The following is a 22051-nucleotide window of genomic DNA, read 5'->3' on the forward strand; positions in this document are numbered from 1 at the left end:
TATGTCTTTCTTGAGTAAGAAAGGCAAAAATAGAAATTTTCTAAAATCTGAACGGCAAATCCGATTGGGGTAAAATTTGTTTAAGAAGCTTGATTATGGTCTGGATTATGATATGGAGAAAAATATTTAGATAAAATGCCAAAGGAATAGTTTTGGAATTTGGTGAAAAATTGGCTTTTACCTTCTTTAGGGGTTTTTTCCCTCACAGTAAATTAGTCCAACAGTTGTAAATCAAGAACCACATTACCAACATGGATGAAAATTTGGGAGGATGTAGGGCTCGAAAAATGCAATTTTTCGGATAAATAAACGATCTGAACATTTCAATTGTCGACCGACTTTTTATTAGAAAACCACCTGATCAGGTGAAAACATATTCCGAGTCCCCTAAAGCAATGTATAAATTTAAATTTTGGTATGAAACTGGTTCAGGTTCAGCACATCCCCTTTCAAATGCGCCCAAGAGAGCTTAAATCCATTATAAGGGCTCTGAGAAACCCCCTACCACAAAATTGAGCACTTTTTTACCACACACGGACGCCACACGTGCTCTACGGTAAATTGATCCCCAAAATACGGATATTTGAGATAGACCAACTCTGTCATTGTCAAACGATCGGGCGTCGAAAATCGATCGTCCATGATTTTTTGCAGATTTTTCGAATGAATATTTCTCGAGAAATGATTGGATAACGAAAAGCTTGATTTTGAGTCGGAGCCAAAAGCAAATCAAATACCTTACTTTAGTAAGAAAGGTTTAACAAATAAAAACTGTGTTGTTTTTTTTTTTTTTTTTTTGCAAATCATGTTTAAGTGACAGAAAGTGTAGTTAAAAATCACCAAATTTTGTTCAACTATATATATTTTTTTTTAGTTTAATCCTTATTCTTACCTACAAGTTTGCCGAAAAATTCTTTCAAAAGATACAGATTTTTGTATGGACTTTGGGCAATGGCTTCTTTGGGCATACCGAAGGCACCAAAAATACAAAAAATCTCAGAGAATTGCTCAGTTTCCCCCACTGCACTGACTTCCGCTGTTGTTAATTTAGATGAATTCTCCCTGGACCTGCACCTATCTGTGAATGACTTTATGCCTCAATCAGGAAGACAAGTCTAACTTCATTCTAACTTCATAAACCGATCATGAGTTGATTAAAGATTAATAGAAAAAAAGGAATCATCTCACCAAGGATGCTGACTGTGTTATGTATAAAATTACATAACTGATGACGGCTCGGGTCTCCCCGCACAACGCAGAGCCGTGGGATCTCGGGCCATAAATTTGCGTCATCCCTCCTCGGAATTGGTTCTACTACCGCCAACTGGCACTGAGAGTGCGGTCTCGACCGATCTCAAGGTAATCCCACGTTGGAGGCGGGCTCAGATTAGGCTTAGGGTATGGCCTACATTTTCGCTGCGTCCAAATTGGCAACCTCAAACGCGACTTGATGAAGAACTTCGCATCGCCGCCGGATGAGGCCAATTTCAGACAACGGTTTCCCTCCTTTGGCCGTAGAATTAGAGCCCTCCGCTGACATGGTCATGGCCACACGGCCAAACGGTGGAGCTGATGGGAGAGAGAACAGAAGATGGGCGTTGCTTTGAGAGGTCGAGACTGGCTACAGTGTAGCCTCTGGAATAGGGGTCTCTTGGTTAACCTCTGGTGGTGTTGCAAGATGTAATTTATTTGTAGATCATGGGTTAAGAACCGTTCCAAGATCTAGAACATCGAACGGAACTGTCGTAGCTGTGCACAAAAACTTTAAAATAATGATCATGCTATTTTAAGAACTCGTTCCATTCTGGACGCAACACCTGAGACTTGAAAGATCTTTGCAACACCTGCTGTTCGATCGACACACCTAATTTAAATATCATTAGGCATTAGGCAGCACTTCCATCGTAAACTGCTGCGTCTAGTGACTGTGACTGGTTCTAGACTCTGCTGTGCACCCATCACGATCTGGGAGTTCCACGAAACAATCTGTAGAACCTGTCATGGGGTATCAAAGTGTATTCTGGCACAGTGTTGAGCTCAAAATTAAAATTTTGGGTTAATCGCCGACTAACTGAATTCCACAAACGAAAAGCCATGTCTATGTTTTGGATGTAAGCCCAACATTGGACCACATCCCCTACAATCAGGAACGGAAGAGCAGCGAATGCCTTCATGCTGCGGTTAGGTGTGAGGTCATGGCCGTGACCTACGAGGATGAGCAGCGGACGCCACCGGGTGGTTTGAAAGGAAGTCGCAAGTGACGGGATATTAGCCGCAGTATCTAGCCTAAAGCTATTCTAATAAAAGGTTGGACGAGAGCTGCAGAACTGGTTCTGAATGTCAGCTAGATGGAGGATCTCAGAGGGGACTGCGGGAGACCTGATAAAGGTGCACCGTAGGCATTGGGAGCGTGATTGTGATCGATTGTCGTGATTTGAGGGAGTTAATTGATTATCGAGGGGTTAAGTAGTAATGAATTAAGAATTCTGATGGAAATTGAATAGTAAATTGAAATGTGAGACTAAAAATTTTCAAAAAAAAAATGAATAAATAGAATAAGCGATTTTGGTAATGATATGACGAAACACTCAAAAACTACACGAAAAAAAAAAACAATTCTTGAAATCGTGCATTAAATTCACGAATGCGAGAACCCCAAAGGAATATATTCATATTCACGTTTATAGTGCAAATGCACCATACTGGCCCTGATCGCAAAAATGTCCCATATGCATTTTCATCGATTTTGAGTTATTGATGCAGTTTGGTTTAAAATCGTGAGCTCTTTCAGAAAAGCATATAACATCCAGTACTTTGTTCTAGAAATCAGGAGGAAATCCATATTTTTTGCGAAAACTTAACACGTAGCCTTATGTGTGGGACAAACTTGTTATGCATTTTACTCAGCTTGCTGTTTTTGCATATGGGACATTTATGCGAACATGGGCAGCATACTCATGAATAAATTCCTTCATGGTTCTCACATTTGTGAACATAATTCACGATTACGAGAATTATTTTTTTTCTGTGTAATGTTAAGAGAGTATTTGAATGGAACAAGGAATGTGATGACATTATTTGATTAACTTCTTTCATTGTTTAATGCCTCTTAATTTTCATTTACATAAGGATAGAAGCATTTTACATTTAGTGATTATTTTTTCATTACAATTTACTATTTCTGGACCCTGAATTCAGAACCATCATTGACAGTCATTGTCCCAAAAGTGAAAGAAACCATCTACCACCTTAATAAATATCATTGAAAGATCTTGATTGAGATTGAGTACCCTGCAATCACATGATAAAAAGAGCACCTTACATTTACTCCACTTTTTAGTTAGATACTATCTTTACACAGAGCTCACACTTGCTACAAAATGTTTTGTTTTAAAGTAAGCGTGAGTCCCGTGTTAAAACTGACAGTTCGTCACTTTGTGGTTTGACTTTGTCAAATCAACGAGGAACAAACTAAAAAGTTTCAAACAAGAAAGTGACCAATCACCGGGGGTTTAAATTGAGTACCCCCATTGCTTTTGTTTCAGAGACAAAGGCGGAATGATACCTTTTGAATGATTTCTTTCATTTTTGAGCGACTTATCACACAATCATATGGACCCCTAGACACTGCTCTTCTAGATGTCTGATCCAGATAGAAGTTAACATTTGATGACTTTTTTTTTATCTCAAAAGTTGTTCATGATCAAAGTCACTCATGAGTACCAAATGAATTCAGTTCGATCGGTGCTTCGTATCAGACACCTTTTTGATCATCGTCTATCACATTACCGTATAATAAAAGCAAACGAAACATGCAAACAAAACAACTTAACCATGATCAAACTCCCCCTCAAAGCAAACATTATTTCACGCGGCCAGTGAGCAACTAAATAATACCCACTTTCCTATGCAAATTAACCCTCACTGCTCTCTTTTCCATCTCATTCTCAATAACGCACCTTGAACGCAAACGCACACAAACCCCCCGCGACCGGTTCACCGATGCATCAATTAAACCTCCCGATGCAAATTTAATTACTCGCCGTGAAGTGGCGCGTAATTAACCTCACGCTCACTCGGCTCGATCGATTGAGTTCACGCGCCGATCAGGTTGCGATCACACAGCGATGAACACAAACAAAGCGGGACTCACGGAACGCTCCGCGAGAGAGTGAGTGACGCCGAGCAAGATCAAGTGAGAGCTAGTGTGAAGTTTGGTACAGAGAGAGGAGAGCGAATGCGGGGAGCAGTGTTGTCAAATCGAAATTGAGCTTATTATGGGAACAATTTTAAAATAGTTTCGATTACCTGAAGGTTTATTAATTTAAAATATCAACGTACAAACATGTCTGTAAAAATATTCTGCACAGTAAAAAATAATGTAAATTTGGAAGCTGTAATTTTGGAAGGTTGAATATTAACTCTTTTATGATGTAATTTTACCTCAATTTAGACTGAAAAAGTGACATTACACCAGGAAAGTGGTAAAATTACACCTTTTTCTGACATAAAAGATGTACCCCTTCCCAGATGTAATATTACTTTGATTTTTTTTTCTATGTGTGTATGTCTGTGTATTTGTCTAAAATTGAAATGTTTCAATTTAAAGCCATAGAAATCCATAAAAAATGCGTTTTTAAGCATTTAAAGACTAATGGAAAAAGTTGAGGATGATATTTTTTTTACAAAATATCAGTTTAATGAAGTTTTTCAAAATTCTGTGTACCTCAAAAAATGTCTGACACAAGATCAAATGTCTGTGAAACAAGGACAAATCTGTGCATCAGGTTTCCTTGCTTACAAACCAATAAATATAACTTAAGAGCAATTCCAGCTAAAATCAGGATTTTTTTGGTACTTTTGTACCCAACCCTCTCCGATTTCAATGAAACTTTGTAGACATGTTATCCTAGGCCTATATAAGCCATTTTTGAGTATATGGAGCCAATAGTACTCGAAAATAACATTTGAGAAGGGCGTAAGGTATTTAAACATTTTTGTATTTTGCAATTTAAAAATTACTGTATCTCGAAGCCGTTGCATCGTATCAAAAAAGTGGCCAAAGACAAACTTTCAGGAAATTGGACGGGCTTTCTGAAAAAAAAAATACACTGAAACAAAAATACACGCCACTTCTATGAGATTTTTCAGTTTTTAAGTTTAAAAGTTGTGATGTCACGTTTTTTTTTTCGCTCAAAATTTTTGAGAAAATTGCCTAAAATGTTACAAAAAGACTCACGAAAAATGAATGGATGATATGACTCTTCTAAAAAAATACAAAAATCATTTAATACAACTGTTTTTTTTTTTTTTGAAGAATGGTCTAAACGTCTAAATTTTTCAGAATCGTTAGTGGGAATCGATTCCCCAGACAATTTTACATAAAAGTCTCTATATTGTCCATTGCCCTAAGTCCAATCCTTGGGAATATACAGTGGTTTTAAAAATAAAAATGTTTAAAAAATAGGTTTTTTGTGGTTTTTGCCAATTTTTATATGACAGACTTGGTTTTTCAGTCTCGTAAATATTTTTACCGGAAAGCTCTCCAATTTCCCATAAGTTTGTCTTTGACAGCATTTCAATTAATTGTATAGGCTTACAGATATAAGTTTGATTACATTGCTCACAACTGTAAATAGATTTTTTTTTTCAGTGTGGTAGAAACCTGGATAGTAAATAAGCTTACGTAAATAATAAGACAAGTCAAATTGAAAAACTGTCAAAGGCAAACTTATGGGAAATGGGACGAGCTTTCCGGTAAAAATATTTACGAGACAGAAAAACCAAGTCTGTCATATAGAAATTGCCAAAAACCACCAAAAAACCTATTTTTTCAACATTTTTATTTTTAAACCCGCTGTATCTTCCCAAGGATTGGACATAGGACAATGGTTAATATGGAGACTTTTATGTAAAATTGTCTGGGGAATCGATTCCCACTATCGATTCTGAAAAAAATTGACGTTTAGACCACTTTTCAAAAAAACAGTTGTAGTAAATGATTTTTGTATTTTTTTAGGAGAGACATACCATCCTGCATTTTTCGTGAGTCTTTTTGTAACATTTTAGGCTATTTCCTCAAAAATTTTGAGCGAAAAAAAACGTGACATCGCCATCAAATTTAACTTTTAAACATAAAAACTGAAAAATCTTATAGAAGTGGCATGTATTTTTGTTTCAGTGTATTTTTTTCAGAAAGCCCGTCCAATTTCCTGAAAATTTTTCTTTGGCCACTTTTTGATACGATCCAACGGCTTCGAGATACAGTATTTTTTAAATTGCAAAATACAAAAATATTTAAATACCTTACGCCCTTCTCAAATGTTATTTTCGAGTACTATTGGCTCCATATACACAAAAATGGCTTATATAGGCCTAGTATAACATGTCTACAAAGTTTCATTGAAATGGGAGAGAGTCGGGTAGAAAAGTACCAGAAAAATTCCTGATTTGAGCTGGATGATACTCTTAAAATTGCAAAAGTTAGTTAAAAAATAAAAGCATGACAGCGAGCGAGAGTGCAACTCTCTTTCTTCAAGATTCTTCCAGTCTCTTTCTTCAAGATTTTTTTTTGTTTCAATGAGTGACTGGCATAAAAGGCATAGCAAAAAAACGATTCAATTTGACTTGATTGAGATTGAGGATTGAATATTGAACATTGAACATTGAACATTGAAGATTGAATATTGAAGATTAAAGATTGAAGATTAAAGATTTGATGATGAAAGATTTGACAGGTTGCAGATTGCACAGTAAAAAAACATGTAAATTTTAAAGTTTTAATTTTGGAAGGTTGAATATTACCACTTTTAAAATATTATTTTACCTCAATTACACAGAAAAAAATCATGGTAATATTACATCTGGGAAGGGGTACATCTTTTATGTCAGAAAAAGGTGTAATTTTACCTCTGGAAATGTGTAATTTTACCACTTTTCTGGTGTAATGTCACTTTTTCAGTCTAAATTGAGGTAAAATTACATCATCAAAGAGGTAATATTCAACCTTAAAAAATTACAGCTTATTTTTTTCTGTGTAGGACTGGAAAAGTGACATTACAACAGAAAAGGTGGTAAAATTACACATTTACAGAGGTAAAATTACGCATTTTTTCTGACATCAAAAATGTACCTGTTCCCAGATGTAATATTACCATGTTTGCTTCTGTGTGAACATGTAGATTGAAAAATGAATACGGGAGCGGCCGTGGCTGACTGGTTAAAGGTGTTCGCTTTGTAAGCGAATGGTTCTGGGTTCGATTCCCATCTGCTCCCAACGAGAAAGTTAAGAACACATGGATTGGTAAGCAAAAATGCTAACCACTAGGCCATGACGACTTGGTGAGCGTAGACTGGAATTAGGAATACTGTTACAGAGAGCGAGTTGTGGCGCTATAACCACGGCAAATAGTGTCCAGAGCATTCGTGGAAATACAATGTCCCATCCCAGAGGGTCCCGGAGTACCAAACATTCTTAGCTTGGAGCTCCCAACGAATACAACCAAATCTCGGATTGTATGGTGGTGTGTCCCCACGCTTCTTCCTCCCTGTCGATTCAGAATTGTGTTGTTGTTCGAACACTCTGTGCTCGAGCTCAATCCTAATTACGACTCATCTCTGCGATACGGCTTTACGCAGTAGGCCTGGCCGCTTTAACGCTTGTGATGTTTCAATGCATTCCGATGCCATGGCGCACTACAAATGTTGATAAATGACAAGAAGAGTGCTAGGCGTCATCTAACCTAAGGCACTCTCCAGGATCCCTTCGAAAGATTGGAAGCGCTAGGGTCTGATTAGATTAGATTAGATTAGAACATGTAGATTGAAAAATGAACATTGAAGATTGTAGATTAGATTAGATTAGAACATGTAGATTAGGTTGGTCCAAATCCGGACTTTTTTGGGGCTACCCCCTGAAATCAAAGATTGACCCATCACTAGGCTAAATTCCAAATTTGAGCTCATTCTGACCACGGGAACCCCTCCCTCCAATCGCTTAATGTTTGTATGGGAAAAATCATCAAAATGTATGGAAAAAAGCAACTGTTTTACTTTTTTACCTGTGGAGGGCGCCATAGTTATCCGATTCTTACCATTTCTCAAATGTAGAACCTTCATTAAATTTAGAACAACTTTCCCGAAGACACCATATTTTTAGGATTTTTTCCCGCGAAGTTATTAGCGCCCAAAACTGCAATTTTATTATAATTTTTATTCAGAATAGCAGGTTTGTTTTGAGATATATTTAGCATATAAATTATTAAATAATGTCAAAAATAAAAAAAGTGCGCTGAAAAAAATCATTTAAAGAAAATACAGCTTAGGCTCATTTAAAACAGCAAATGTCATGTGAACAGGGTTTGTTTGTTTTTCGAAGCATTACAAGCAGTTGTTCGTATATGCTAAAGAAACATGATAATGATTCAATTATTTAAAACAAATCTTCAGGTAATACAAATTTTGTTCCTTTAGGTATGATAAATTAAAATCCAAAACGTTTGCAATCTGGGTTGGGGCAGAACAGATGACAATCAATGGATGAAATAGTTCATCGAAATTTGTATTCTCTCTCACACGCTCTTATAACATGATATCTATTGTTGTTCACATATTACATTTGATTTTATATCTCAATACAAACCGACTATTTTAGTTGAAAATTATAATTAACATGCCAGGAACGCAGCGTAGCGGATATCAAACGAAAACGACGACGACGACAAAAGTCCAAGCCGAGAAACAGAGCACGCGCTTGTAGGTAAACAGGCAGGCAGGCAGGCAGGCGAGCAAGCTCGTGAGAGAGTTTGAACCTGAGAAAGAGCACGTGCGTGTACGAATTAGAAATAAACATCGTTGTTAGGTAGCCCCTTACAGGTGGCCGCGCAAAAATGGTCAGTAATGGGCTCTAATAACTTCGCGGGAAAAAATCCTAAAAATATGGTGTCCTCGGGAAAGTTGTTCTAAATTTGATGAAGGTTCTACATTTGAGAAATGGTAAGAATCGGATAACTATGGCGCCCTCCACAGGTAAAAAAGAAAAACAGTTGCTTTTCTCCATACATTTTGATGATTTTTCCCATACAAACTTTAAGCGATTGGAGGGAGGGGTTCCCGTGGTCAGAATTAGCTCAAATTTGGAATTTAGCCTAGTGATGGGTCAATCTTTGATTTCAGGGGGTAGCCCCAAAAAAGTCCGGATTTGGACCACCCTAATGTAGATGAAGAATGAAGAATGCAGATTATGGATTTAAAATTAGTGATTGGAGATCTAAGAATATTGATTAAAGTTTGATAATAAAAGTCCTTTTAATTCAATTTTAATCTGCTCTGAGATGACACTCACACAGAAAAAAAAACTGGGAGCACTGCCCAAAGTGATGAGTGATTTATTTCTAAAAACTCTTTCTCTCTCTTACTCTCGCGCTCTCTCCTGCGCTCATTCTCTCACCACTCGATCGCTCGTATAATAACGATCGCCGTAGACCGGCTCAGCTGCAGTTGACCAGTACAGTCCGGTGCGTGTCTTTCGGTCGGGTGTTCCAAATCGTGTGTCTCCCCGGTTTTGCTCGTGATCGACCGTTTGTTGTTGATTCAAGATAAGCTCACCCTGGTGGGCATTTGAGAAAGTTCAAGTTCGAGCTGATAAGTGGCGGCATAAGTGATAAGCCTCTTTTGTGCTCCGGAAAGTTCTTGGATCGTCATCGCCTAAAATTATGAGAAACCTTCTCATTGATCAGGTAAATTTCGCGTGGAAGAAACCGTTGCTCATCCGAGTATTTTTAGCCGTCGACAGCTAAAATGTGCAATTTTGTAAGCATTTTGGCTCACCTTTTTTTTTGTTTGGCTTTTTAAAGCAGTTTTGTGAACAGTTAGTAATTCGCTCGGTTTTAAGTTAGGGTTTTGGGGGTTTGAGGATGGGATAAGAGGGGGGAAGCTTTCAACGCAATCTTGTCCGTTATACGCAGGAAAATGGTACTTGTTGAAATGGCAATCAAAGCATTTCCTCATTTTCCACAAACACACACAGTTTTTGGTTGGAGGAGGTTGTGGAGGAGGAGTTGTAGTGATTTTTGCCTCGTTTTCTCGCGTGAGCTATTTTTAGGTGGGTTTTGGGTTTTCGTGGTGGAGCGATTTTCCCGGCACCGGCACGAATGTTTTGGAAATTTTGCACACCTTCGGTTTTAGGAGGTGTTGAACGATTTGTTGTTAGGGTTTAGAGGTGAATATCAAGTGGATTCGGTATCAGCTGTTTTAGCTGGATGGTCAGTGCTAGTTTGGCTTTCAATTTTCAAGGGGAACGTCTCACTTATGTTTTTTTAATTCGAGCTCAAAACCAAATTATTTATAACATATTTTTAGAAGTTTTACTTCCAAAATGAACACAAGTTCCCAGCAAGATTTTGGCTATTTTTGCAACAATTTTGCTCGAAAACAACACAGAATTCATTGTTTTGATCAGTTTTTATCAGTAACATTTAACTTTATTTAAACAATCGCAAATATGAATAGTTTAATAAGTTTTATAGCTACTTATCGCAATTTGATTTTTAAAATTTTCAGTCTTGTTTTAGCAACAGCAGAAAATCGCATAAAAAAATTACAAAAACCTGTTGGTTTTGTCTCACTTTTGCTCTCATAGCACGAGCTGTCAACACCAATTTAGTCACGTCAAAGAACATGCATTCTTGAAGCGCCATGTGTCACCTTTCCGATTAAAACCCACATTAAGCCATCAATGCACTCATAACCGGTAGCCGACCCCTCGACCAATCTCTTCCTCAACTTTGTCTGCCGGCGGCCGGCTGGCCCCCTTCACGACACGTTACGGTTCACGGTGCAGGTTACCGTAAAAGGCAACCCCGGGCGATCAACGCTCATATAAGGAGAGCTGATTACCGGCCCGGTAAGGGGGCTTACCTTTCTAGAAGGCTTCGAAAGCTCAGCCAACCGAATCTCGCTGGTTTTTATTTGGTTGGGGCGCTGTCAGACGCCACTTAATTGTTCAATTTCAAATTAGCGTGATGGGTTTTCGAACAAGTTGAACTTGGATTGAAGTTGGGCGATTTTGATAGCTATAACGTCTCTAGTTTATACTTGTCCATCATTATCTAAATTTTTACCGATTTGAAAAAAAAAAAATATTTTTTCTTAATTGTTTTTCAAATTCCTTTTAATTTTCATGATTTTTTTTAACTTGTCTCTTTTTGTGTTTGATTCAATCACCCTTCTCAAAAATGTGTCTAGTTTGAGCAGCAGATATTCATAAACGAGATCGCAAAAAAGTGAATTGAATTAAATCAGCCACTTCTGAGCTAATGTTTGGCGATGCCGCCGGTGTTATGTGGGAGCATGCCGGTTGACCTGGGTGGGAGACACTACGCTCAGTGTGGAATCGGACTGGGACGGATGTTGTGGGTAGAAGCTAGATTAATGGTCAAACATCGTGTCGAAGTGGTCTGAACAGAGGGAATGGAACATACGAGAGAGAACACGAGAAATAAAGCAAAATTATGTATTGTACTAGCAAAAATTCGGACAGTTTAAAAAATATGCATTCAATCCTCGAATTCTGAACAGTTTAGAAAATGCCCATCATTGAAAATTTCATAGCAAATCGATGATTGGACAAAGATTTTCTCAATTTTTCATTTGCTGAACCCAATTGTGTATTGAAGTATTTTATAAATGAGAGAGGAACAAAAAAAATATTTTAATAGAACAACCTTATCACAAAATCTCAAAGAAAAAGAAGGAAAAAATAAAAGAATATATTTTACAAATCTAAAATAGATAAAATTCATCCGGATCAGGTCGGATATCAAAATTAACAATCCCACACCCAAAATTCCGAGTCGAGAGAATCGTTCCCTCAACAATTATTGAGAGCTCAGCGTCAAAATCGAGAGAATAATGCTACCAACTCACACCACCATAAAAATTAGTCCATTTAATAAATCTCCAACACGTGTCACTCAAGTGACCACTCTTTGTTCACCAAGCTATGGTGGCCGGGGCCGATAAGTCATTGGGTTAGTCTGTCAAAGGTCTCTGGTTCGGTTCCCGTAGGCGACACTTTTGATTTTTAGTTTTGACGGATGAACTTTTTTTTTGCAAATGAACCTCGAGAGAATTTTCGCCCATCCCGAGCTATGTTCTCTGTGTCCGTAAATGGTACCACTACACGGAGAGACCGGCCGGGGCAAATCTAAGAAAATCTTGGTTAATTTAACTAAAAGTATGGGTTAATTTTTTAAACAGCTTTTTTTAACAATCGATTGTTGATTTTGTTAACCCGAAATTGCTGACCACCAGTAACTAAAATTAACTAAAAACATAGTTGGAATTGCCATTTTTGTTGGTTAAATGGTCGAAAAAAATTCTAGCAGTCAACTGCTAGAATATTTTTTCAGCAAATTAACTAATGTTTTTTTTGTTTTCAGCTGAAATATTGTGGAATATTCTGTTAAAACTGACATATTTTTCAACATTTTTCAACACTTTTTTTCGTTGTATCAACCGAAATATTTTTGCATGCAGCAAATTATTAGTGGTTTATAACAAAACATTTCTTAATTAGACATAATTTATGTAAGTGTTGATAAATATTTTCTTTAATTATCTAACGATATAGGCTGTGCCGAATTTCTAGCTATATTTTAACTAATGTCTTACTTGAATACAGAAAAATATTCGTACATGTAGTCAATAATTAGCTGTTGTTAGCAATATTTTTATTAAATTTGCAGTAAATTTTGTAATAATGCCTCACAAATTAATAATGAGTGTTTTTATTTTCGGATTTATTCTGCCTAAAAATTTAACGTCTTGTACTAATTTGTTTTTTTTTAAGTAAGTTGTTAAATTACTGTTAAAAAGCATCAAAACAAAACTTTGTTTAACTGTTATTTTAAAACATGTAAAGTTTGACTAATGTTTTAAAAAATTACGAATTCCTTAAAAATAGAAACCGAGCAAAATTTTCACCAAGTTTTAAGCTAATATTTTTATTATGTTGTATAAAATTGAGTGTTGTATTCATTTACCATCACTGTGAAATCATCCGATAAGTCATCATCATCTACAACGGTCTCAGGTTTAGTTATTTTTCTTATGATGGGACACAGAATTTTCACCAAAGTGAACCATTTGCTGCAAATAGACATGTGAAATTTATTAGTAATTTAATTTAAAATTATTAATTTCGGCTATAAACTGAAAAAAAGAACGTAAATAAATGTAATTATAATGAGGGAAGAAGAAATATCAATAATGCTACTTACCAAGCTTGCATTAATTTAACAATTACTTTTGGCAACACAATTTCACTGCATTTGATTCAATTTATTCAACATACTCCGATTCCTGAAAAAAATATCATGAGTTTAACTTACCAGTTTATTGAGCAGTCATATTGCATCAATACTTTCAAGATAATAATTATCTTCTTTTTTTTGATATTTTACTTCTTCTCTATTTTTATGTTGTCATATGTACGCATTTCTATGTATTTTATAATTGATGATTCTGAAAAAAGAATGGTTCATTAAGATTTTATCCGTCGTAAGCACGAAGATTTTGAAAGATTCAGTTTTCTAATAAGAATCACAAAAGATTAATTATTGTGCAAAAAAAAACCCATACTTAATTGGATTAACCAACATTTTGTTAAATTTGCCCGAGCTGCTCTATCCGTTAAGAGTTGGCCCGCATCTCCCTTCTACCACATACTGTATGTGCTTCTACTGCCTTCTCTTTCCATCAATTATTCTTATAACGTGTTCAACTCACTCGCATCAGAGGTCCTCATGGCGAAGGTTGTCCTCTTGCTCTTAATAGTTTATCACCTGCAAAGAAATCATCAAAAAACCTACTCACCATTCTACCTCCCCAGTTGCAACACTTCGATTTGCCACTTCAACATTAGCCAAATAGTGTAATTTTCACCTTTCACACCCTCTCACTTCATAATTAACAACACAAACTCAACAAATCGACCGCTCTCGTTCAAATCCTGACTTCAAATAACAGACGTAAACAAACCCAAGTTCATCTTTTAAATATTCAACCAATTGTTATTTATATTCAACCAACAAAATTTTTGATTTTCCTAAAACCAAGGCTAACAGTCGAGAACGTTCATTCGAGTTCGGGAAATCTGTTAGCTTTTTGCCTTTATCATTTTCAACAAACAGGTTATTAAATTAATACTGAATTTTGGTTAATTTAACTGAAAATTGGCAGTGACAAGTACGTTTTTGTTAAAATTTACGAAAGTAAAATCAACACTTTTGATTATTAAAATTTCTGGGCACAGTCTCTCCGTGTATACTCTCGCCTCGAGGCCATTATTCTCTCGGACTAGCGCTGCCCAGTTTTGGGTTGTGGTATTCCGCTCTAGGATTTTTTTTGTTATTTTTTAATCATTTAAATACATATAGCTTTATCTCGGGCGAATCAGGACAGCGGGTTCGGCCATGGCTTTGTACAATATTTCGCTGTTTTTGATTGACATACACAGAACAACAAAATTAGTTCATCCTCTTCCAAATTTGAAGCTTATTTGTGCTCCGAAAACTGCTGTCCCTATTCAGACTGTAGTCTTTATTCGCCCCAGTTGACGGAATATCATTATTCAGCAATTCCCCACGAAAACAGCATGATTCGAACAAAAGTTCTCCGATCGGGCTCAAAATTTTTCTGGGGGTTCCTTGGCCTAAATAATTAGACCTGTATTTTTTTTTGGTTATTAGGGTGACCTACGGCGTGTTAGGGTGGCCCGAAAAATGGCAATTTTCGTCGATTTTCGCAAAAAACACTTTTTTCAAAAAATTATATCTCCGCGCCATCCGATTTTAGCTCTCTTAGGCGCAAAATTTCAGCGATGACCTATACATGTTAGGGTACCAAAAGTTGCGTATTTCAATTGCGTATCTAAATTACAAAAAAATTGGTACCCTAACATGTAAAGTCATCGCTGAAATTTTCAAGTTATCGCAGTTTTAGTGAAAAAAGTCGATTTTTTCCCGTTTTCGTCATTTTTCCATTCTAGTGCGTGGCGCGTCGAAACCCCCAGTTTTTATTTTCAAAAAATCGTATTTCAGAGTATCGATAACATAACTTCACCATTTTTTGTGAAACTTTCCGAGGAATCTGATAAAAATGTTTTTAGACATAGACTCTTTGGACCCGAGACCTTCAAAACAGCATTTTAAGTTTTCATACGACCTTTACAAATGTTTAGCTAGATTTTTGGAACTTCTTTCTATTTTTTTCCAAATAGCCAAACTAATCACCTTTCTTTCGCGCCTAAGAATCGGATGAAATGGCGCGGAGATATGATTTTTTGAAAAAAGTGGTTTTTGCGAAAATTTACGAAAAATGCCATTTTCGGACCACCCTTAACACGGAGCAGGTCACCCTAATGGCCAAACAAAAAAATACGGGTCTATTTATTTCGGCCAAGGAACCCCCAAAAAAATTTTTAGCCCGATCGTAGAACTTTAACTGTTAAATTAAAATAAATTAAATGATGTTGTTAATTTTTTTTTCACGTATTTTGTTTTGCTAATTTTTAAACCCTTCAAGTAAAATTCTTTCAACAAGTTGTTTAGAATAGTACCCTACACATGCTGATTACTTTTGGTAACGATCATCCCATTCCTTGTAAAGTTATGGAAATCGTCATTAATCAATGATTGCAAATTAGGACGTCAATGAATGTGCCACAAAACTATATAAATTTTTAAACGCATTTGATTTAGATCGGAAATTCTTTCAGTGCCTTGAAGAACTCAACACCCGGCACATGCTGCTTCCTTTTGGTGCTGAAATTCGTTAAATTGAATTCATAGTGATTTCATAGTGATGATCAATTTTCTTCGAAAATGATCAACGGCTTCACCTCAATTAAAGCAAAAGCTGATAAATATGTTTAAATGCAAAAAAAGCACAAAGATTATCTAAAGTCGATTGTATGATAACATGAATTTGATTCCTAAGTTTTGATTGAATTTAATCAAACTTAGTTTATTTTACTGAATATTGTTTTTGAGACAACAGACTTAAGTAATTTTCTTTTGCGAGAACTTTGAATAATCTAGTCAAAACTGTACAAAAATTCCTTGTCACAAAAAAAAAGTCTTGCCAGTTTCAAATATTAGCAACCAAATTTTATCCCACGTCGCAATAACCCATCAAAATCAATAAACACCGAGTTCAACACCATGTGCCGTGGCACGGTCATGTTTTCAAATTCCTTCGCTACCTTAAATTTAGTTTTAATTTCATTGGCACCTTCACGCACCAGCACCACACCTTGTGCCGAAACGACAGCTCATCAAATTATACTCTAATTAGTGACCGCGGCGTCGTCGGGGAAACAAGGTCAGACCCATATCAAGCCCCTCCTGGGTCTGCTGATGGTTCGGTGGTTCGTTCAAAACCTGCTGACTCATATTTGGCTCAACGTTGGTTGAGGCCCAAAAATTTGCACGTCCAAATTCGGTGGTGGGCACTGCGATTTGGTACGGTTCGGTTAATCCATTTGACGAGTTTTTTAAAAATATTTTTTTCGGTTTAAAAAAAAATCTCAGATAAGTTATTAAAACGTTCCGCACTCTACGAAGGGTTGACTGTCAAAGCTAACTGCGCAACTTGTGCGGATCTTCTGTTGGTTGAGTATTTGGCTACCTGCGCAAATGGTGCCAAGTGCATCATCAGCACCGTTTCCCCCCGCTTTGCGTCTGGCTTCAAAAGACGATACAGGGCAGTTGTCAGTTGTTCGTATTTTCGGTGGGGGGGGGGGGGGTATTTTGGGTCAGTTGGACCATTTTGCTCTTCAACATGCTTCAGAATAAATCAAGTACATTTATTTAGCAACTAATTTTAAAATATTTTTTGTTTGTTACTTTACCCCAATTACCCCGTCACCCGCTAAGAAATGGCACACCGCTGCACTTTGCTCTTCACGGTGTACTCAGCTGAAATGATGCAACGCCAAAAATGCGTTTCTGTCAGATTTATTTCTGTAAAAAACGAAAGCGATAAATCTCGGAAGGAAGCGGCTAAAAATAACTCACTCGCGATCGTTTTCCTTTTGGAGGCAAAGAACTGCGCGATGAGAGCAGAATCTTCAGACGATGCATCACGAGCGCGATTCTCTCTCGCTCTCGACTCTCTCCCTCGCGATAAATTATAATTGAATGCACACGCAGTGAATTTCTCTTCGCTTTCTGCACAATGTATTTCATTCTTGTTTTTTTTTGTTGGTGCGTGTGTTTGTGCGAATTGGCATTCGAAGAATTTCAAATGACTGACTCTGGTACGTCACAGTAGCGTCTCCTTGAACCTGAACCCCCAAGTAGCTACTGTGAGTGACACATCGAACAGCTGTTGAGGATCATGAATCGACTGTTTGACTCTGAGAAAAGATCAGCTTGAGTCAACGGATATTAGCGATACCGTGATTCAAGCATTAAATGTGACTAAATTTTGAAATCTGTTTGGAATTGTTTACTGAACGTACGCCTTACATATCAATAAATTAAAAGTCAGAATGTTTGCATGCAACATGGAGTTAAACTTTTTGAAGTACCATGGTAAACTTAAGAGCAACTTCACAGAAAGTTTAAATCCATGTTGCGATTTTTATTTTTTATTTTTAAAACCGCTGTAGCTTCACAAAGATTAAACTAAGCACAATGGTCAAAATGGTAACTGTCAGGTAAAATTGTCTTAAAAAATCTATTCCCTTGATACGTTTATGAAAACTTTGACATGTACAGTATTCACACCCCTTGGGCACTATGCACATTTTGTGATGAAACATGTAAACAATTTTAAGTTTGACAGAAACCTACTACTACGTTTTGTTCAAGAACTCATGCCGAACATTTTTCTACAAAAAGCTCATGAAAGGATGATTTCTATAAAAAGTTCTAAAAAACATATTATTACAAAAATTCAAAAAGGTAACAAAAAGTTTGTACACCTTTCGAAAAATTTACATAAATAAATTTATTTGTTGACAAATCACCAAAAATCCAGTCTCCCAACTCCCAAATAGACATCCTTGACTGATTAAAAAAATTGGATTGAATATAAAGTTTACTATCTACATAGTATAAATGTTTATATAACTCTGTAAATTCTATGTAAAACTTTTCTAAACTTAATTTTGCAAACTTTTAATTTAACTAAATGTCAATATATTACCATAGAATTGCTAAATAAACATTTTGGGGTGGGTAAAATATTGTTTTGAGGATCTTTGTATCGATAGAATAGATTTTTCGTTGCAATTTCGTACCAACCCGGAATTACGTAGTCGGAAAATACTCCGGCATCCGAACCAGTCCACGATTCACAAATCAACCTATGTGGCATCGGAAAGAGCATAAATATCCGATCTTTTGATACCGAAACATCTAGGTTTTCTATAAAACCCATGTAAAAACGTTGTTGTGGTTTCGTTTGAGCAACATGCCAAAAATTTATGGACTTTCGTAATTTTTTGTTCTCGTGGATCAAACTTACTTTTTGGGTGGGTGGTCATAGACAATTGTAGTAAATTTGACAGGCTTGCTAAGAAAAAACACGACACGTCTTAGGGGAACAGCATCTAATTCCAGCGTGCCTCTAATGTTGCCATATCAGCACTTTGACATTTGATTACAGCTCATAAAAGCGTTTTCAACTGAAATCGAGTAATAATCAGCTCAATAGGAAGTGAGCAAGCAAGTTTCTATCAAAAGTTTTGCAAAATAATTTGCTTAAATAATGAAAATCAGCAAATTGAACGGAATTAGGAGCAAACGATAAACCTGCCAAACATACGAGAATTTCACCTACGATTTTTTTTTCAAAGTTAAACGTCAAATTTAAAGCTGATTCCACGATATTTTTCACGAAAAATGCAGAATGGTATGTCCTATTAAAAAAAAAAAAACAAATCACTAAGTCTTCACTTCACTTTTTGTCATCTGGGGTGATTCGGGACAGAGCACTTAAGGGTATCAAATTTGGAAGCAAATTTATCAATTTTGTTATTCTATATCTGTTCAACCCAAATTAATCTAAAGTATCAAATATTGCACAAAAACATGGCCAAAACTGCTGTTCTAATTAGGCCCATGTGTCCCGCAATTCACAGATAACTATTCTTTCGAATGATAAAGTAACGCTATTTTTTCACTATAATTCAGCAAGATTAGGATACTTAAGTTGTGTACAGTATTTTTTGTTTGTGTTCACGACTTGAACAAACGTTCTATCAATTTTTTGCCTGTGTCTTTTTTCAAATTCTAGTGAATGTTACCAAATAATGATAGAAAAGCGAGGAGAAATGCAAACTCTCTAATCACATTCCTGAGATGCTTTAGTTTAGACGAAATCCGAGTAAAAGTAACACAGACATGTGTTATTTTGGATAAGCGTGTACAAAATTTTAGGTAAAGCTGACCCCCGATGGCGAGCACTGGAAATCCCACTCAACTTTTTTAGTACAACTGTGCTATAAATGCTAATTTTTGAGCTTAAGTGAGTCTGAGGAGTAAGGATTTAGCTAAATGTTTAGCTAATTGCATATATACCGGGTGCATTTGATTAGGAATTATAATAATTACGTAAACTTATGTAAACTGTCATTTGAGTGATACACAATTGTTTACAAAAGTTATGTGCCCTTTTGAAATGTTAGGCTCCAATTATTCAGCTACCGCTTGTTCAGGTTGGGTTTTTCCGCCCGATTTATTCAGCTTTAACTGATATATCGACGCCAACATTTCAAAAAGCATCATGTACAAACCATGCGTTTTGAGAAAAATGCATTTGAATGTTGTGCATCATTTTTCAATTCCCATTTTAATATAAAAACAAAAGAATATGTTCTAATGATACCAAACGATGAAAAACGTAGCTTTTATTGAAACTTGATCATCCATATTCAATAAAACATTATTTCCGTCATTATATTTAAGAAAAACCAAACAAAACTTCTTTTGAAATCACCATCGTCTATATCATCCTGCTGTAATTGGAGGGGAAGCTTTGTTATGATTCGGCTTTCTTCGCCGAATGTACATGACGCCTTTTGCAAGTGGAGGGGAAGTTTTGTTATGATTCGCTTTTCGTCAGCAAATGTACATGGCGTCTTTTTCATGATGTTTTGTTTTCGTCACGAGGTTCATGTAGTCTTTTATTTGACAGGTTGAAAGGGCTATCGAGCTGTCAAATCGCAACATGGAGTTAAACTTTCTGTGCAGTTGCTGTGAAGCTTACCAAGGCTTTTCAAAAAGTTTAACTCCATGTTGCACGCACACACTCTCTCTTTTAATTTCTCGATATAAACAGGCACTGCTGAAGCCAGAGATTTTGTTTAAGTTACTTTATTTAAAATCATTATTAAACAGACTTTACGGAATTAACTTTTGCTCATTTTTGGTGGAGAGGTAGCTTATTAGGAGTATTTTCCGAATATGCAATAATCCAGAATGTGCCAAAATGTACATGATGCCTTTAGAAATGTTACCGTCGATATGAGAATATTCATTTTACACAGCTTTTTGAGAAGCTTTTTTGCATGCATTCTGGCGCTATCGGCGCAATTAAATACAAACAGGAATCTTTTGCGAATGATTTTTGAGGAGGTTCAAATGTTAATCACCAAAAGGGGTTTTTGAATAAAATACAAATTTTTATATTAACCAAGTAATTTAAAGAAAAAAAAACTGGGAAAATCTCGTACATAACAAGCCTGTTATTTTAACTTTCAGATACGCGAGGACGGTTACGCCGTCGTCGATGACTTTCTGTCCCCGGACGAGGTCCAGGAGCTGCTCGAAGCGGGCAAAAACCTGCACAAAGATGCCCCCAAGGAGGAACGCAAGGTGTTCAGCACGATCAACTCCAAAACGAGCCAAAGCCGGGACCGGTACTTTATCGAAAGTGGCGACAAAATTCGGTACTTTTTCGAGGAGGGATCTGTCGGTGAGAACGGAGAGCTGCTGGTGGACCCTTCGGTCGCGCTGAACAAGGTCGGCCACGCGCTGCACTCGGAACATCCGGTTTTCACGAAGGTTACCATGTCGAATCGGGTGAAGGAGGTTTGCTGGCAGTTGGGCTTCCAGACGCCGGCCGTTGCGCAGAGCATGTACATCTTTAAGAACCCGGGCATTGGCGGAGAGGTCAAGTCACACCAGGATGCCACGTATTTGTACACGGAACCTAGCACGACCATCGGGTTCTGGATTCCGCTGGAGGACGCCACGCTGCAGAATGGATGTTTGCACTTTATTAAGGGATCGCACAAGAGTGGAGTTCACAGGAGGTAAGGGTCTAAACATTTGAATTCGATGAACTCTCCTAACAGTCTTCTCCCCCACAGGTACATCCGCAACCCGGACGCGTCCTCACCGGAACTGCTCATCTACGATCGCCCCGCACCCCTCTACCCGCAGTCCAACTTTGTGGCCGTCCCCGTCAAAGCGGGCTCGCTGGTCCTCATCCACAGCCAGGCCGTCCACCGGAGCGATGCGAACCGATCGGACCGTAGCCGGCATGCGTACACCTTCCACGTGATCGAAACCGAGGGCTGCGAGTACTCCGCCGAGAACTGGCTCCAGCCGGCCGAGGATCGACCCTTCCCGGTGCTGTACGAGCGGGATCCCTGAGAGGGGTGCGCTGTGAGTTCGTGTGCGTGCGAATGGTTGGTTCTGCTTCGATGCGTTGATGTGCCATAGATGATTTCTTTATTTTTTTATTTGTGTACTCTTTATTATCACCTTTTTATATGCTATAAATATGAGGAAATATATGTTTTGATTAAGATGAAAGCGATTGCAACAGTGGTTGAGTTCGTTCATTTGATTTGATTGCCGTTCCGTGATGTAGTTAGTATTTACTGGTGGCGAACGTGTTGTTACTCGTGCTAGACTCGACAAACTCATCGAACTACACTTGCACTAAAAAGAAGCGACTTGAAATTGCCGAATTTTATCTTATTTGGTTATCATGTTTATGAGCTTATCATCACTTTGGGCATTAAGCATTAGAG

General features: G+C 37.1%; 1 protein-coding gene across 1 annotated transcript; it reads left to right on the plus strand.

The window, feature by feature from the left end:
• The first annotated feature begins 9500 nt into the window (after window positions 1-9500).
• LOC120422152 (phytanoyl-CoA dioxygenase domain-containing protein 1) lies at window positions 9501-21842 on the plus strand. Its single transcript, XM_039585525.2, has 3 exons — window positions 9501-9737; window positions 20772-21325; window positions 21383-21842. The coding sequence occupies exons 1-3, from the start codon at window positions 9714-9716 to the stop codon at window positions 21666-21668; spliced, it is 864 nt and encodes a 287-aa protein (XP_039441459.1). The 5' UTR covers window positions 9501-9713; the 3' UTR covers window positions 21669-21842.
• Window positions 21843-22051: the final 209 nt, after the last annotated feature.

The sequence above is a fragment of the Culex pipiens genome, chromosome 1, assembly GCF_016801865.2.
Source record: "Culex pipiens pallens isolate TS chromosome 1, TS_CPP_V2, whole genome shotgun sequence".
Classification (NCBI taxonomy): Eukaryota; Metazoa; Arthropoda; class Insecta; order Diptera; family Culicidae; genus Culex; species Culex pipiens.

Excerpts from the sequence above, each read along its gene's own strand:
- LOC120422152 (XM_039585525.2), top strand. The coding sequence starts at position 9,714 with ATGAGAAACCTTCTCATTGATCAG. Across the intron at positions 9,738-20,771 it reads GAAACCTTCTCATTGATCAG|ATACGCGAGGACGGTTACGC; the intron begins GTAAATTTCGCG and ends TTTAACTTTCAG. Across the intron at positions 21,326-21,382 it reads AAGAGTGGAGTTCACAGGAG|GTACATCCGCAACCCGGACG; the intron begins GTAAGGGTCTAA and ends TCTCCCCCACAG.